The 19,307-nt window shown below is 51.3% G+C and overlaps 1 protein-coding gene across 1 annotated transcript in view; it reads right to left on the reverse strand.

Moving 5' to 3' along the window:
* Positions 1–19,307, reverse strand: part of LOC142249856 (inositol-pentakisphosphate 2-kinase-like) — a 123,993-nt gene that overhangs the window by 59,145 nt on the left and 45,541 nt on the right. The window contains exon 2 of the mRNA XM_075321793.1: positions 2,332–2,379. Within this exon, the coding sequence (XP_075177908.1) occupies positions 2,332–2,379 (48 nt within the window). The remainder of the gene's footprint in view (positions 1–2,331; positions 2,380–19,307) is intronic.

The raw sequence follows: 19,307 nt of genomic DNA on the forward strand, positions 1-19,307 counted from the left end.
AATTTAGACAAGTCTGAAATTCTGGGAGAATACAGTCTGGTCAGATGAGACCAAAATTGAACTCTTTGGATGCCATAATATACACTATGTTTGAAGACCAAAAGGCACTGCATATCCCACCATAAAAACACCATCCTAACAGTGAAGTGTGGAGGAGGGAACATCATGGTGTGGGGCTGTTTTTAATCATATGACACTGACCAACTTCAGATAATTGAAGGTAGGATGGACGGAGACATTCTTAATAAAGATCTGCTGCCATCTACCAGGATGATGAAGAGGACACAAGGGTAGACAGCTCATCAAGACAATGATCCCAAACACACAGCCAAGGAAACTCTCAGTTTCAGAGAAAGAAAATAAAGCTGCTAGAATGGCCGAGCTGATCACTGGACCTGAATCCATTAGAAAATAAATGGAAGGAACTAAAGCTCAGAGTTTATAGAAGGCGCCCACAGGACCTCCAGGATTTGAAGTGTTTATGTGGAAGAATGGCCCAAAATCCCACCTGAGCAATGCATGCAACTAGTTTCTCCATACAGGAGGCATTTTGAAGCTGTCATCACCAGCAAAGGCTTTTCTCCGAAGTATTAAATACATTTCAGTATGTGTTCAATACTTTTTACCTGTGAGTTGTTTCATTATTACATATCCCAAAATGTTTGCCTGTGTGGATTGGATGGGTTGCTACAGACATATGGTGAGAAATTCATGTCAATAGCACCTTTAGAAATAGATTTAGAAAATTGGTAACATGTTCAATACTTTTTTTCCACCCACTGTATATACACACACACACACACACACACACACACACACTGTATATATTCACACTGTATGTATATATACACACACTGTATATAGCGCTGTGAACTGGAGGAGGAGGAACTACTCTGACATGAAAAAAGCTTTTTCGTTCATTATTACATTAGTTATTGTAGAAATTTTATGTATTTGAATTGCTCTTTTTTGTCATTTGTGCATCTATCTCTCTTCACACAGCAAAATGGGAGATCCTGATGCTCCTATTACAGGACTGCTGATTCTACCTGGGCACTACAATTCCCAGAGGCCTCTTGTTCTTATAAATTAGGTCATTGGTTTGTCAATCTTCAGTATTCAAAATAAAGCAGTGCAGAATGAATACACAGAAGACCCAGGCGTTACTTCTGCACACGCTCGGCTCTCATGGAAGAGGAGGGGAGAACAGCGCAAGCGTAACTGAGCGACTCAAGAACCAGTGTAGCATGGATTCAGTAGTAATGAATGCCATATGCTATCTTGGGCTCATTATTTAGGTTGACTAATTCTCCATTTAGAAAGCTTAAAAGGGGTTGTCCAGTACTTGGACAATCTCTACTCAGTTCACCCCCGTAAAAATAAATAAGCCTATACTCACCTCTGGTGCGGCCGCAGTTCCAGAGATGTCTAAAGCCACGTTCCAAGAGCCCACGTGACGTTATGACACGTGAGCCCCATGACCAATCAGTGTCGGCTTCCTTCTCCCCACCTTCAGACTTTTGAGCAGGAAGTCAGCGCAGTGCACACATCCTGCTCAAATGTCCGAAGGCGGGGAGTCAGACGCCGGGCGCTGATTGTTATGACCTGCGGGCTCCGCAATCAATGTCATGTGGGCTCCAGAAACATGGGTTCAGAGATCGATGGAACCGTGGCTGCACCGGAGGTGAGTATAGGATTTTTTTTTTTTTTTTTTTCATAGGGGCGAATAAGGGGAATGAGTAGGGGTTATTAAAGTAGTGTCCATCCCCTTTAAACAGCTTATAATTAGCACACACTGACCTACCAAATGAGATTTGGGAATATCTCGTTAACTATACATTTTGTACCCCATCACAATATTTTATAAAAATACATAGGACAGATGAATGTGCCATTTTAATAATATCCCAAGACGGTGACATGGAGACCTCCTGCTCTTCTATCTAAGTAGCACATGCTCAGAAGAAACAGGAGGATGAAGGACATTTTACAGAAGTACTGAGCAGTGTAGCTGTGAACCCACCCCTGGGGTGAGGTACAACAGTTACTACAATCACCTGCCTGGAAGTTCAGCCCATTTTTATTTTTTTTACTCTGCTCCTCCCATGTCCATAGACCTCAATAGGCAGCGGTAATCCGATCCCTCAGAGTTGGCAGTCCATCTTGTCTTGTACAATATGTATTTTTTTTTTGACTGGATGATGAGTAAACGGAAGAGATTTATATGTAAAGGAATATATTTCTGTGGTAAGACTCATTTGTACAAATATATTTAAAAGTATAGAATGTATACAAAGTTTAGAAAAACCACAGCGAGAATGATCGTCTTACCAGATTTCTGTTTGGGAGGAACTTCAGGAACCGCAGAACGACACATCTCTGAAATAAAAGAAAGAAAACATGATTACAAGAAGAAACAACAGCACAAAAAGAAGCCTGGTACTTCACCGGCGCGGCTGTAACTGTTTGCGGCCTCCCATTCACTTTAGGGGCCGCGCATTAACATTCATGCATATGCACTGCTTTCCCCCGCCCACCAGTGTCTGTGATTGGTTGCCTCCACGCTGAGTGACAGTGTGTCTGACGCTTCCTAACACAGGCACTGTCTGCAGGTCTATCATACAGTAAAAATAAATAAATTGGTGTAGGGTCCCCCATGTTATGATAACAAGTACAGATAAAGCGAACGGCTACCGGCTGCAGCCCCCAGCTGTGCGCTGATCTTGGCTGTGTATCAAACAGAACAGTGTTTCTTAACTCCAGTCCTCAAGCCCCACCAAGAGACCATGTTTTCAGGTTTTCCTCAATATTAGACGGAATAATTCCATCACCTGTGCAATGTTAAGGTAATCCTGAAAACATGATCTGTTGGTGGGTCTTGAGGACTGGAGTTGAGAAACACTGAAACAGAGGAACCGAAAGTGACTTGGTAAGGACAGCCCGCTTGTTCCAATCCCTTCTACCACCATTTTTAACAGCTGGATTCTGGTCCCCATGAACTTGTATGGGGACCGGCCAGATAACCGGGATCAATTGCAGGCCAGAAACAGATTATTTTTTGTATTCCGGTTGGGTCCGCCCATCACTACTGTTAAGGCCTCTCCGTAGAACAGTGTTGTGTCCTTCCGATTGTTTCTCCAGCAAATGACTAAAATTAATGGATGACTCTGGTTCACTTTCCCGCTATAATTCAGACCGATCCTAAGCAGTCTGACTTGGGCAGTTTCACAGATTGGGGTGACACCCAATTAGTAACGGAAATGGTGCCAGTCAATTGCTTTATACATTTCCAAGAATAACAGAGGAGTGACACAATGCCAAGCTCTAAGAAGAGATGCTGCAGAATGATATTAGTCTTTAACTTAAAAGAGGAACTAAACATTTGGTTTCTTTTTTGCTTCATATTCTTTAAGAGACGACTATTTACACCACCCTTACTGAAGATCTACCCTGGAAAAAATATTCATACGTTAAGTAGTAAGGTATATAACTTATGGTTTTATTACGCCAGGGGCCACAATCCTCCAGTAGCCGCTCCATCCTGGGTCCCGGCTGCTTAATTTCTGGTCATGTGGGCAACAGAAGACATTGTGTGTCATACGCTCAGAGAGTGTAGATCAGTGGTTCCCAAACTCCAGTCCTCATGGCCCCCAACACGTCATGTTTTCAGGATTTCCTTACTATTGAACAGGTGATGGAATAATTATTAAGGCATCACCTGTGCTATATTAAGGAAATCCTGAATACATGACCTGTTGGGGGTCTTGAGGACGGGAGTTTGGGAACCACTGGTATAGACATACGGGTGAACTCGAGACTGGGCAAAACAGCAAGCACAGTCCTGCATCAGCTAAGACTGGCAGTAAGGACCCAAGACGGAGCCATCGGCAGAGAATTAGGCACATGGCTGAATACAGCTTACTTGTCATTTATGACCATTTTGTCCTGAAATCCCACACTAATCACTGCATGTATAGCAGTTTATACACTAATGGCTGTGCGTTGAGCTATTTAGAGGAGACACCAAATATACCCTGTTATACAAGCTGCACACTGACTACTGTACATTGTATCACAGGGTCAGATCTGCAGTGCTGTCCCATGAAAAATATAATAAAAGATTTACAAAATGTACTCACATTTGTGATATACTGTACATATGATCCGGCAGAGGTCGGAATTGGGATTTATGCAGAATGAGACATTATGGTGTAGGGAGTTCTACAGAGACCGTCACCATCAAAATCAACAGCATGAGACCGAGTTATCGACTCATTATACGTGGCCACAACATACACATAGAGCAAGCTCCATTGATAGAGGGCTATGGGACGTTGTAAATTGATAACACCACAGTTCTGCTGACTAGACACCATTACACAGGAGAAATAAGGAAGGGTTCATTCAGGTTTACAGAGCAATTAAATGTATGCGCAGGAAGTGAATAGGTCTCAATGCCGGTTCATGACCCACGGCCCATACACATGATATTATCAGTGTCGTAATCACTTGTGCATTACACTAAAACGTGTAAAGTAATCCAATGTGCTGATCAGGTAGGAAGAAAGGAGGCCTTAAAGAGAACCTGCCAGCACAATGTAATGTAAAGACCTGGCTGTGATGGTGATGTAATACTGATCACATTGATGCCTTTGCTGAAGAAATCCGCTTTGTTCTTCTTTAACCATCATTTGAATTTTTCTGATTTGGGTACACTGGGGCCAGGACGCGCACACTGGGGCCGGGACGCGCACACTGGGGCCGGGATGCGCACACTGGGGCCGGGACGCGCACACTGGGGCCGGGACGCGCACACTGGGGCTTCTCCCAGTCTTTGATTCCCCAGCCCCTCCGCCTGCTTGTGGTCTGTGAATGACTGACCTCCTCTGAATTCTCAGCAGTGTCCGGTCGTAGTCCCTTACGTTTTTAACGTTCACAACAATATTGGAGTTCATGTACGCAATAGCAGTGTACTGCCGCACTGTGTATGTATACATTGTATATTATCCACATAGCAGATTAGTGCACCTGTTTATTTAATGCTAAAAGGTGTGCAGGCACAATTTGGTCTTTTTTTTGTAGTACATAGGGGTTGTGGAATTATAGACCAGGAGAAGAAGACCCAGTTTACTGTCCGGCTCCTGTGCACCAAAATCTGATTAGCAGAAAACATGGCACACTCAAGAGTGCGTGTTCTGTATGGAAGAGAGCCGCTGGTAGACAACCTATCCCCAAAGAGAACAAAGGACAGGGAAACGTACTGGCCCCAATTCTTAGGAAAAATCTGTCTGTCTATGAACATTTTTATACCGTGCTAGGAGATAACCGTTAGTTTTTAAAGGATTCTATGCAGAAAAGAGAAGAGGGAAGAATTCTGCCTCTAGCTCCCCTCTCTCTCCCCCTCCTCTCCCTTCCGCGCTTCCCCCCCCCCTCCCTCCAGCTCCCCAATAAAATCGTATCAGTAACAGCTGTCATTTCCTATCTCAGTAATATAGAATCTGTCTTCACTGAATAAAGATTTTACCCAGGAATTTAAAGTTTTGAGAATGAAAGATCAATCCAGGAGAAAGAAGCAGATTTCCCTGATAAGATATATTACAAAGTTGCTTATTTTCATGTGCACTGGTGATTTATGAAATAAAATTTAAAAAAAATGACGGCTACACTTTAAAACCTACGAAAAAAGGCCCAGGAACTCCACAGGGCAGCACATCCTTTGTTACTACTCCATTTAGTGAGGGAGGGGCTCAACCACTTTTTGACATTTTTTTTAGCGTTTTCCCTCTCTTTATGTCCGAGTTCATTAGAAATTACATAAGGGTAGCTAGTATGCAACAAGCGCAGTATCTTCCCTTAGTATAGTCATTTTTATTATAATGTATATATATATATATATATATACACATATACATACATACATATATATACACACATATATATATATATATATATATATATATGTGTATGTATATGTGTATATATATATATATATATATATATATATATATATATATATATATATATATATATATATATATATATATATATATATATATATATATATATATATATATATATATATATATATACACACACACACACACACACACATACACACATATATATATATATATATATATATATATATATACACACACACACACACACACACACACATACACACATATATATATATATATATATATATATATATATACACACACACACACACACACACACACACACACACACACATTATATATAAATTTTAGTCCAATTGATGTGGATCAAAAATGACCTCATCAGTTTTTGGGGGAGGGGGGGCGGGGGGGATTGCTTTCTTTCAGACAAACTTGCAAAACCCACAAGCTATCGTATAATGGGCAAATATGGATAGAACATATGCAATGTGTGAACTGGGCCTGATATGGGCAGAGTACAGTGCAGCTAACCCCAGCAAACAGTGCAATGTACTGAGAGTAGATGCATCCCAGGCGGCCCGTGTACTCGCTGTTACATAACGATGCACAACATTATGCATGATGTATGGAACGTGATCAGAGGAGGAGACTGGGCGCCAGTTCATCCAAAACAATGCAAATAAATTATACTTTATAAAAAACTAAATAGGATATAAAATAATAATAAAAAAATCTGATCTGGTACAAAAAAAGATCTGCTACAAAAAAATGATCTGCTACAAAAAGAACCCAATATCAGCACAATATGGGTATGTGCACAGCACTTCAGAAATCTGAGTTTTCTGGCTTCAGGATATGCATGCATATTTTGGTGCAAATTTCATACTGTGTGCACAGGCCCCAACACTATAGATAAAAGTAGAAATCAGGTAATGAAGTACTGTGACATCTACCTACACACAACAATGGAGGTCAGTGCAGAGACAGAGCCCAGCGCTGTGAAAATAAAGCAGATTAGGAAGGAATGCAGTGTTCTTATAGCAGGGGGGCTGGTGAGGGGCCCAGGCTCTGCCTATCACAACATGGTACAGGTAGTGATCAGTAACGTGAGACGCAACCAACATACACGGAAAAAGGGATTATCCTTTGAAAGTTACAGTAAATACCATGTAGGAGTCTGGTAGCCTGCACCGTGGATCATTTCCCACAAGGATTTCAGCCAGCCATGATGTGCAGACTTGCAACGCTGGGAATGCAAATACCTTACAGTAAGCTCAGTGGTGACCTAATTATAACTACATCAAAAACCTGTTAGATCCTACCTTTTGAAAAGTGGGCAGAGGTTAGCTGGGAGGGAAGGCAAATTAATTTACACCATAAAAAAATGACACCTGTTGTGAGGCAAATCCCGGGATATGAAGATGAATTATGACTCCAGTCATAGTCCCTCATCACTCCCTGGCAGTGCCCCCTCCCTTCTTGTTCTCAGTGTTCCACTTACACCTCCATGGCCATGTCCTGTGATATGGAGATGAGGTGGTGTGGGAACAATGGACACAGGATGACTCCCTGCCGTCACCCTGTAGTAGGAGCTGCTAGCTAGTTAGCAAGGCTATGGAAATAGCCAGACAGAACGACTCCAGTAAAAAATGGTTCATATCTCGCAAGCCATATTTCCGATAAATATGGCAACCATAAAAATGGTGTCTCCGCATGCAGACGATGCCGGCACACCCTTTTTATGGGAGGACATTGGGAAATGCCCCAGGCGTGATATCAGCCAATGGGGAACTGGCAGACAGGTCATGAGTCCCCTCGTTCTGTAGCTAAATTCATAACTGTCACAATGAGAGCATTGGCGTCCGCCTACGACGCTCCCAGGCAAAGTTATGGCCATATTCCATGTTGTGGATTTTGTCCATAACTCCAGCCAGGGGTGGAGCAGTGCTCCCTGTGAGGTCACTAAGGTAGGAGGGGACCTGGACTTGCCCAGGTTGATAACCCTACTTCGGCCATTTTCCAGGGTTCTTTCGCTGGGGGCACGTGTAGGAAACATCTGTGGGAAGGATCCTAGAAACCTGGGTACAGCGCCCCCCTGTGGCCAGACGCAACAAGGTAACTGCTGGAACTGTGTATGCCTGTTTGTAACCCATGCTTTGATTGTAACTGTACTCTGACATATGTATATTCTGTAGATTCCCTATTGTATATATTGTAGTTTCTAGTGTGCTTTAGGCTGATTAAATTATATAATTAATCTTGGGCTGTTCTGTTATCTCGATCTTGAATCCCACGTCTGTGTGTTCGGCTAATAGTTACCGTAAATCGGTTGGTGGCAGCGAATTGTGCCAAGGATTATTGTGGGGAGGCCAGTGAGATTCGGGGAGATTTTATATATTCCGCCCGCGGAGGTCGGGGGAATATATACCTTACTCTCACCGGGGACCCTTCAATAATCGGCATAAGTAGTATAGCGGCCTCCTTGCTTATTGTCGGGCAATTCCATAATTGGCCTGACTATAAGAGGGGCGCTAGAGAGCGCGTCACGTGCTCTGTCTGTCGGTCGGGAGGTATAAAGGAGGGGTGACCCCCACTTGTTACCCCCCGATTGTGACGTACTGGTAGCCAGCGCGGGGGATTTCTGAGTGACCCCCCCGGTGGTTTGTGACATATTGGTGGCATAGCGGTGGGATCGAGATAATAGTGTGTGTGAGTGTGAGACCCATACTCCCAGACACTAAAGACTGCCTGCAGCAGCTGTGGCTGCTGGGGTCTTCAGACTAGCTCAACACTAGAGTGTCAGAGTGCAGATACTGTAAGGTGTGTGGAGGCATCAGGTGTCAGTTCTGTGTCAGTGACCAAAAGTCTGCAAGAATGGCTGATGGCACCAGGAGCAGAGCTATGCAACTGGCCAATGCTAAAGCAGGAGCCGAAGAGAGGGAGGACGGTGCTGTGGGCAGTAATGAGGAGGTTGCCCACGAATCCTCCAGGAGCTCGACGCCAGAAAACCGTTCTGCAGAGGACAGCGCACAAGCTGGCAATTATGGACAAGATGAGGAGCAGCTCACCCAAGGGTCCTCAACGAGCCAGATGCCAGCCCTCCGCTCTGCAATGGACAGTGAATCACCAGGCTCCGCAGCGGGCCGCAGATCACCACGTGCCAATTCCACCGAGCCTGGGAGGCTCGGATAGCCTTCTTCAAATGGCTATGGCCCTTCTCCAGGCTGGAGACCAGGAGGGCTACAAGGGACTCCTGGCAGAGCGCAGGGCAGAGCGGCAAGCAGCGCGTGAGGCTGAGGCTGCGGAGCGGCAGGCAGCGCGTGAAGAGCGCCAGGCAGAGCGTGACTACCAGCTGCAGCTAGCTCAGCTCCGGCCCTCATCAGCCACACGTGACCTTCAAGACACCAAACTTCCAAAGGTCCGTGTTGAGGACTTCCCAGTGCTGGAGAAGGATGGAGACTTGACTCTGGTGCGGCCTGAGATGGTGTCCCCCCAAGACTTGATCCCTGGAAAAACCCTCGCTGTCTCCGGGATTGGAGGCACTGACCCGGCGCTGCCGGTTGCTGACATTTATGTGGACTGGGGCGCAGGGCGAGGGGTGAGGGAGGTGGGGGTAACTGATCGGATCCCCGCAAACGTGCTACTTGGGACAGATTTGGGGCAGATAACCTCCCAGTTTGGGCCCCAACCAAGGGCTGAACCTTCAGCCAGTACTGACATGCCTCCGGACAATGTTAATGTGTTATCTATGAATGATGTAAGGGAGGAGGGAGTGAACTCTGATATTTCTGCTTGCATAGACACCATAGACACACACTCAGCTGCAGCTGTGACAGGGGAGGGGGTCAGAGAAAGGTGTGACAATGCCTCTACAAGTAATCAGCCTGTGAGCTGGGATCTGCTGCCCTCTGCAGGGATAAGCAGAGAGCAGGGTGCTGCAGGGGGAGGACCAGTGTGTGGGGTGGGGGCTACCACAGCAAATGTGGGGTCCCCAGAGATTTCACAGCGGGGTTCTGTTGCTGCAGGAGGGGAACAGGCAGGTGAGATTGGGGCCGGTCCAGGAGCGGAAGTGCTCCCAGGTAAGATCTCGGTGCATGGTTCCCCCACAACCGGGGTGTCAGGAAGCCAGGTAGGTCTGCCTGAACCGGCGACTTGGTCAGGAACGGAGGAGGAGCAGGCACGACCCACGGTCGCAGCGGCTGTGGCCGCTGTCACCCGCAGTGGGAGTGCTGGAAGCCAAGGGGCCTCCCGGAGGTCCGATAGCTCTTCCCCTTCTGACCAAGTGGCAGCCGAGTCAGGTGGAGGCCAGGACACAGGTCCCGGGGTACTGACTGAAGATGTGACAGTCTCGTCGATTCTGGCCACATCTAGTCAGGGGTTTCAGGCAGCGTTAGAAGCTGATGACAGCCTGAAAGCTCTTAAGGAGCAGGCGGCACAGCCTCCCTCGGACTCGGACCCGGAGCGAGTGGTCTGGGACCAAGGACGGCTGTACCGGGCCACGGTCCAGCAGGGTTCACCGGAGGCGTGGCCCAGGGACCGACAGTTGGTGGTACCCTATCCGTTCCGGACGGAGTTGTTGCGGATCGCACATGAGATTCCGATGGCCGGACACCTAGGGATCGCTAAGACCAAGGCCAGGTTAAACCAGCATTTCTACTGGCCAAAAATGGGGGCCGATGTGGCTGCCTACTGCCGTTCGTGTGAAACCTGTCAGAGAGTGGGGAAGGCGGGGCCACGCCCCAAAGCCCCACTAGTATCTCTGCCAATCATCGATGAGCCTTTCAGGAGGGTGGCTGTGGATCTGGTCGGCCCGCTGGCCATCCCCAGCAGCTCCGGGAAACGCTTCCTACTGACGGTAGTGGACTATGCCACCCGGTACCCAGAAGCAGTGGCCTTGTCGTCCATTCGGGCTGACAAGGTGGCCACCGCATTGCTGGAGATTTTCTCCCGAGTGGGTTTTCCCCAGGAAATGCTCACTGACCGGGGGACCCAATTCATGTCCCAGCTGATGGAGGCCCTCTGTAAGCAAGTCCAGGTGCGACATCTGGTGGCCAGCCCGTACCATCCACAGACGAATGGCCTGTGCGAGCGGTTCAATGGCACCTTAAAGCAGATGCTTAAGATGTTGGTCGACTCCCATGGGCGTGACTGGGAGCGGTATCTCCCACACCTGTTATTTGCTTACCGGGAGGTTCCACAGGCCCCAACAGGATTCTCACCGTTTGAGCTCCTGTACGGGCGACGTGTGCGGGGCCCCCTGGCTCTGGTGAAAGAGGCTTGGGAAGGGGATTTGGCCACCCCTGGAGTGTCGGTTATCGAGTATGTCATGCGCTTCCGGGACAAAATGCAGGCCTTGACGCAACTGGTACACGACAATATGGCTCAAGCCCAGGCCGATCAGAAGCGTTGGTACGACCAGAACGCTTGTGAGAGGACCTACCAAGTGGGTCAAAAGGTGTGGGTACTGGTCCCCGTACCACAGGACAAGCTTCAGGCAGCCTGGGAAGGCCCATACCTCGTGTACCAGCAGCTCAACCCTGTAACGTACCTGGTCACCCTGGACCCTGCCCGTGGAAGGCGGAAGCCCTTCCATGTGAACATGATGAAGGCACATCATGAGCGGGAGGCATGTGCGCTCCCCGTGTGCAACCTGCCCGAGGAGGGAGAAGCGGAAACCCTCTTGGATATGCTAGCCCAGGTTAGGGCAGGCGGATCCATTGAGGATGTGGAGGTTGGCCACCAGCTCTTGGAAGACCAACGGTCCCAGCTGTGGGCCACCCTCCTCCCCTTCCGGGGGTTGTTTACCAACCAGCCCGGAAGGACTGACTTGGCTGTCCATCACGTGGACACTGGGGATCATCCCCCGATCCGGCGTTCAGCATATCGGGTCTCCCTGGAGGTGCAGCAACACATGCGCCAGGAGATTGACGAGATGCTGAAGCTGGGGGTGATCCAGGCATCCAACAGCGCTTGGGCCTCGCCTGTAGTCCTCGTCCCTAAGAAGGACCGAACCACTCGGTTCTGCGTGGACTACAGGGGGCTCAATGCGGTCACGGTCGCCGATGCGTACCCAATGCCACGCATCGATGACCTGCTCGATCAGTTGGCCGGGGCTCAGTACCTGACCATCATGGATCTGAGCCGGGGATATTGGCAGATCCCCCTGACTCGCAAGGCCAGGGAACGCTCTGCCTTTATTACCCCATTTGGACTGTACGAGTCCACGGTGATGCCATTCGGGATGAGGAATGCCCCTGCCACTTTCCAGCGGATGGTCAACACCCTGCTCAAGGGACTTGAAGGGTACGCGGCCGCGTACCTGGATGACATTGCCGTCTTCAGTCCCACCTGGGAGGACCACCTAGAGCATCTAGCATAGGTGCTCAGGCGGATCCACCGGGCAGGTTTGACCATCAAGCCGGGAAAGTGTCAGCTGGCCATGAGCGAGGTCCAGTACCTCGGTCACCGGGTAGGTGGGAGAACACTGAAGCCCGAGCCTGAGAAAGTGGAAGCCATCGCATCCTGGCCCACCCCCAGGACCAAGAAGCAGGTGATGTCCTTGTGAGGTAAATCCGGAGATATGACGATAAATCATGATATTCAAGTATGTCAGGAAGCCCTCTCCTGGTGTCACCCCCCCTTTCCTTCACACAACTGGTTTAGCAACAAATCCCATGGCCATGTCCTGTGATATGGAAATTAGGTGGCTTTAGGACAATGGACACAGGATGACTCCCTGCCGTCACCCTGTAGTAGGAGCTGCTAGCTAGTTAGCAAGGCTATGGAAATAGCCAGACAGAACGACTCCAGTAAAAAATGGTTCATATCTCGCAAGCCATATTTCCGATAAATATGGCAACCATAAAAATGGTGTCTCCGCATGTGGACGATGCCGGCACCCCCTTTTTATGGGAGCAGGACATTGGGAAATGCCCCAGGCGTGATATCAGCCAATGGGGAACTGGCAGACAGGTCATGAGTCCCCTCGTTCTGTAGCTAAATTCATAACTGTCACAATGAGAGCATTGGCGTCCGCCTACGACGCTCCCAGGCAAAGTTATGGCCAATATCCCCTTTGCTGGATAATTCTGATCCATGCAGGGGGAGTGGCAGTGCTTCCCTGTGAGGTCACTAAGGTAGGAGGGGACCTGGATCTGCCCAGGTTGATAACCCTACTTCGGCCATTTTCCAGTGTTCTTCTGCTCGGGGGCCTGGTTGGGAAAGACCTGTGAGGGAGTTCCTGGAAACCTGGTCTACAGCGCCCCCCTGTGGCCAGACGCAACAAGGTAACTGCTGGAACTGTGTATGCCTGTTTGTAACCCATGCTTTGATTGTAACTGTACTCTGACATATGTATATTCTGTAGATTCCCTATTGTATATATTGTAGTTCTAGTGTGCTTTAGGCTGATTAAATTATATAATTAATCTTGGGCTGTTCTGTTATCTCGATCTTGAATCCCACGTCTGTGTGTTCGGCTAATAGTTACCGTAAATCGGTTGGTGGCAGCGAATTGTGCCAAGGATTATTGTGGGGAGGCCAGTGAGATTCGGGGAGATTTTATATATTCCGCCCGCGGAGGTCGGGGGAATATATACCTTACTCTCACCGGGGACCCTTCAATAATCGGCATAAGTAGTATAGCGGCCTCCTTGCTTATTGTCGGGCAATTCCATAATTGGCCTGACTATAAGAGGGGCGCTAGAGAGCGCGTCACGTGCTCTGTCTGTCGGTCGGGAGGTATAAAGGAGGGGTGACCCCCACTTGTTACCCCCCGATTGTGACGTACTGGTAGCCAGCGCGGGGGATTTCTGAGTGACCCCCCCGGTGGTTTGTGACATATTGGTGGCATAGCGGTGGGATCGAGATAATAGTGTGTGTGAGTGTGAGACCCATACTCCCAGACACTAAAGACTGCCTGCAGCAGCTGTGGCTGCTGGGGTCTTCAGACTAGCTCAACACTAGAGTGTCAGAGTGCAGATACTGTAAGGTGTGTGGAGGCATCAGGTGTCAGTTCTGTGTCAGTGACCAAAAGTCTGCAAGAATGGCTGATGGCACCAGGAGCAGAGCTATGCAACTGGCCAATGCTAAGGCAGGAGCCGAAGAGAGGGAGGACGGTGCTGTGGGCAGTAATGAGGAGGTTGCCCACGAGTCCTCCAGGAGCTCGACGCCAGAAAACCGTTCTGCAGAGGACAGCGCACAAGCTGGCAATTATGGACAAGATGAGGAGCAGCTCACCCAAGGGTCCTCAACGAGCCAGATGCCAGCCCTCCGCTCTGCAAGGGACAGTGAATCACCAGGCTCCGCAGCGGGCCGCAGATCACCACGTGCCATTCCACCGAGCCTGGGAGGCTCGGATAGCCTTCTTCAAATGGCTATGGCCCTTCTCCAGGCTGGAGACCAGGAGGGCTACAAGGGACTCCTGGCAGAGCGCAGGGCAGAGCGGCAAGCAGCGCGTGAGGCTGAGGCTGCGGAGCGGCAGGCAGCGCGTGAAGAGCGCCAGGCAGAGCGTGACTACCAGCTGCAGCTAGCTCAGCTCCGGCCCTCATCAGCCACACGTGACCTTCAAGACACCAAACTTCCAAAGGTCCGTGTTGAGGACTTCCCAGTGCTGGAGAAGGATGGAGACTTGGACTCTTTCTTGACTGCTTTTGAACGGACTTGCTTGCAGCACCATCTGAACAAGGACCAGTGGGCCAAATACCTGACCCCCCGTTTAAGGGGTAAGGCCCTGGATATCCTTGGGGACTTGCCTGCTGAGGCAGATCAGGGCTACGACACCATCAAGCGGGCCCTGATCCAACAGTACAACCTCACTCCAGAGTCCTACCGCAAGAAGTTCCGGACCCTGCAGAAGGGACCAAAGGACTCCTGGGCTGACCACCGGCGGGCACTTGCCCGAGCTGCCGACCACTGGACCCAAGGCCTGCAGCTTTCCACCGGACCGGAGATCCTGGACTTGTTCATCACGGAGCAACTCTTGTGGAACTGCCCTGAGGATCTCCGCCAGTTCATCCGAGACCAGAAGCCAAAGGGGTCCACGGCTACAGCTGCCCTTGCCGATGACTACACCAACAACCGGGCCCCTGAGGCCAGGAGAGCGGCCACCAGCAGCACCTGGAGAGGGGGTAAGATGAATTCTGCGACTGCCCCACCTGCCCCTAGACTGCAGGGGGTGTCCCCCTCAACTCCCCTCTCCAGGCCCGTGGCGGAACCAAGACGGTGCCACCAGTGCAACCTACCTGGACACTTCAAGGCCATGTGCCCTCAGCGTCCCAAGGCCCCGGCTCCGTCCCCGTCCCAAGGGCCGCCCAAGGTGTATTGTGTGGGTGGGGGTGGTGGTAGGTCCCTGGACAGCTTCCAACCTGTCACCGTCGGCCGGTCTGTGACCATAGGACTGCGAGACAGCGCCTCGGAGGTGACTCTGGTGCGGCCTGAGATGGTGTCCCCCCAAGACTTGATCCCTGGAAAAACCCTCGCTGTCTCCGGGATTGGAGGCACTGACCCGGCGCTGCCTGTTGCTGACATTTATGTGGACTGGGGCGCAGGGCGAGGGGTGAGGGAGGTGGGGGTAACTGATCGGATCCCCGCAAACGTGCTACTTGGGACAGATTTGGGGCAGATAACCTCCCAGTTTGGGCCCCAACCAAGGGCTGAACCTTCAGCCCGTACTGACATGCCTCCGGACAATGTTAATGTGTTATCTATGAATGATGTAAGGGAGGAGGGAGTGAACTCTGATATTTCTGCTTGCATAGACACCATAGACACACACTCAGCGCAGCTGTGACAGGGGAGGGGGTCAGAGAAAGGTGTGACAATGCCTCTACAAGTAACCAGCCTGTGAGCTGGGATCTGTTGCCCTCTGCAGGGATAAGCAGAGAGCAGGGTGCTGCAGGGGGAGGACCAGTGTGTGGGGTGGGGGCTACCACAGCAAATGTGGGGTCCCCAGAGATTTCACAGCGGGGTTCTGTTGCTGCAGGAGGGGAACAGGCAGGTGAGATTGGGGCCGGTCCAGGAGCGGAAGTGCTCCCAGGTAAGATCTCGGTGCATGGTTCCCCCACAACCGGGGTGTCAGGAAGCCAGGTAGGTCTGCCTGAACCGGCGACTTGGTCAGGAACGGAGGAGGAGCAGGCACGACCCACGGTCGCAGCGGCTGTGGCCGCTGTCACCCGCAGTGGGAGTGCTGGAAGCCAAGGGGCCTCCCGGAGGTCCGATAGCTCTTCCCCTTCTGACCAAGTGGCAGCCGAGTCAGGTGGAGGCCAGGACACAGGTCCCGGGGTACTGACTGAAGATGTGACAGTCTCGTCGATTCTGGCCACATCTAGTCAGGGGTTTCAGGCAGCGTTAGAAGCTGACGACAGCCTGAAAGCTCTTAAGGAGCAGGCGGCCCAGCCTCCCTCGGACTCGGACCCGGAGCGAGTGGTCTGGGACCAAGGACGGCTGTACCGGGCCACGGTCCAGCAGGGTTCACCGGAGGCGTGGCCCAGGGACCGACAGTTGGTGGTACCCTATCCGTTCCGGACGGAGTTGTTGCGGATCGCACATGAGATTCCGATGGCCGGACACCTAGGGATCGCTAAGACCAAGGCCAGGTTAAACCAGCATTTCTACTGGCCAAAGATGGGGGCCGATGTGGCTGCCTACTGCCGTTCGTGTGAAACCTGTCAGAGAGTGGGGAAGGCGGGGCCACGCCCCAAAGCCCCACTGGTATCTCTGCCCATCATCGATGAGCCTTTCAGGAGGGTGGCTGTGGATCTGGTCGGCCCGCTGGCCATCCCCAGCAGCTCCGGGAAACGCTTCATACTGACGGTAGTGGACTATGCCACCCGGTACCCAGAAGCAGTGGCCTTGTCGTCCATTCGGGCTGACAAGGTGGCCACCGCATTGCTGGAGATTTTCTCCCGAGTGGGTTTTCCCCAGGAAATGCTCACTGACCGGGGGACCCAATTCATGTCCCAGCTGATGGAGGCCCTCTGTAAGCAAGTCCAGGTGCGACATCTGGTGGCCAGCCCGTACCATCCACAGACTAATGGCCTGTGCGAGCGGTTCAATGGCACCTTAAAGCAGATGCTTAAGATGTTGGTCGACTCCCATGGGCGTGACTGGGAGCGGTATCTCCCACACCTGTTATTTGCTTACCGGGAGGTTCCACAGGCCTCAACAGGATTCTCACCGTTTGAGCTCCTGTACGGGCGACGTGTGCGGGGCCCCCTGGCTCTGGTGAAAGAGGCTTGGGAAGGGGATTTGGCCACCCCTGGAGTGTCGGTTATCGAGTATGTCATGCGCTTCCGGGACAAAATGCAGGCCTTGACGCAACTGGTACACGACAATATGGCTCAAGCCCAGGCCGATCAGAAGCGTTGGTACGACCAGAACGCTTGTGAGAGGACCTACCAAGTGGGTCAAAAGGTGTGGGTACTGGTCCCCGTACCACAGGACAAGCTTCAGGCAGCCTGGGAAGGCCCATACCTCGTGTACCAGCAGCTCAACCCTGTGACGTACCTGGTCACCCTGGACCCTGCCCGTGGAAGGCGGAAGCCCTTCCATGTGAACATGATGAAGGCACATCATGAGCGGGAGGCATGTGCGCTCCCCGTGTGCAACCTGCCCGAGGAGGGAGAAGCGGAAACCCTCTTGGATATGCTAGCCCAGGTTAGGGCAGGCGGATCCATTGAGGATGTGGAGGTTGGCCACCAGCTCTTGGAGGACCAACGGTCCCAGCTGTGGGCCACCCTACACCCCTTCCGGGGGTTGTTTACCAACCAGCCCGGAAGGACTGACTTGGCTGTCCATCACGTGGACACTGGGGATCATCCCCCGATCCGGCGTTCAGCATATCGGGTCTCCCTGGAGGTGCAGCAACACATGCGCCAGGAGATTGACGAGATGCTGAAGCTGGGGGTGATCCAGGCATCCAACAGCGCTTGGGCCTCGCCTGTAGTCCTCGTCCCTAAGAAGGACCGAACCACTCGGTTCTGCGTGGACTACAGGGGGCTCAATGCGGTCACGGTCGCCGATGCGTACCCAATGCCACGCATCGATGACCTGCTCGATCAGTTGGCCGGGGCTCAGTACCTGACCATCATGGATCTGAGCCGGGGATATTGGCAGATCCCCCTGACTCGCAAGGCCAGGGAACGCTCTGCCTTTATTACCCCATTTGGACTGTACGAGTCCACGGTGATGCCATTCGGGATGAGGAATGCCCCTGCCACTTTCCAGCGGATGGTCAACACCCTGCTCAAGGGACTTGAAGGGTACGCGGCCGCGTACCTAGATGACATTGCCGTCTTCAGTCCCACCTGGGAGGACCACCTAGAGCATCTAGCACAGGTGCTCAGGCGGATCCACCGGGCAGGTTTGACCATCAAGCCGGGAAAGTGTCAGCTGGCCATGAGCGAGGTCCAGTACCTCGGTCACCGGGTAGGCGGGAGAACACTGAAGCCCGAGCCTGAGAAAGTGGAGGCCATCGCATCCTGGCCCACCCCCAGGACCAAGAAGCAGGTGATGTCCTTCTTGGGGACCGCTGGGTACTATAGGAGGTTTGTTCCATGCTATAGTAGCCTGGCAAAGCCCTTGACGGACCTCACCAAGAAGAAGCTGCCCTCTGCAGTCGATTGGACAATGGACTGCGAGACAGCCTTCCGGGCCCTAAAGGACGCCCTGTCCAGCCCGCCCGTGCTACAGGCAGCCGACTTCACGCGGCCGTTTGTAGTACAGACCGACGCCAGTGACTTCGGCCTCGGTGCGGTGCTCAGCCAGGTGGACTCTGCGAGCCAAGAGCACCCAGTCTTGTACCTGAGCAGGAAGCTGTTACCAAGGGAAGTTGCCTATTCCACGATGGAGAAGGAGTGCCTGGCCATAGTGTGGGCCCTGCAGCGTCTGCAACCCTATCTATACGGGCGCCACTTCATCGTGGAGACGGACCACAATCCCCTCAGCTGGTTGCACACCGTCTCTGGGACGAATGGGCGATTGTTGCGATGGAGCCTTGCGCTCCAGCAATACCACTTCACCATTCGCCACAAAAGGGGCCGTGACCACGGTAACGCAGACGGGCTGTCCCGACAAGGAGAGGTCGCGGACGGGCGCACGGGGGAACACCGGAGTGTGCTGCCCCCTAGCGCCCTCAAAAGGGGGGAGGTGTGAGGTAAATCCGGAGATATGATGATAAATCATGATATTCAAGTATGTCAGGAAGCCCTCTCCTGGTGTCACCCCCCCTTTCCTTCACACAACTGGTTTAGCAACAAATCCCATGGCCATGTCCTGTGATATGGAAATTAGGTGGCTTTAGGACAATGGACACAGGATGACTCCCTGCCGTCACCCTGTAGTAGGAGCTGCTAGCTAGTTAGCAAGGCTATGGAAATAGCCAGACAG

The sequence above is a fragment of the Anomaloglossus baeobatrachus genome, chromosome 8, assembly GCF_048569485.1.
Source record: "Anomaloglossus baeobatrachus isolate aAnoBae1 chromosome 8, aAnoBae1.hap1, whole genome shotgun sequence".
In the NCBI taxonomy this organism is placed as follows: Eukaryota; Metazoa; Chordata; class Amphibia; order Anura; family Aromobatidae; genus Anomaloglossus; species Anomaloglossus baeobatrachus.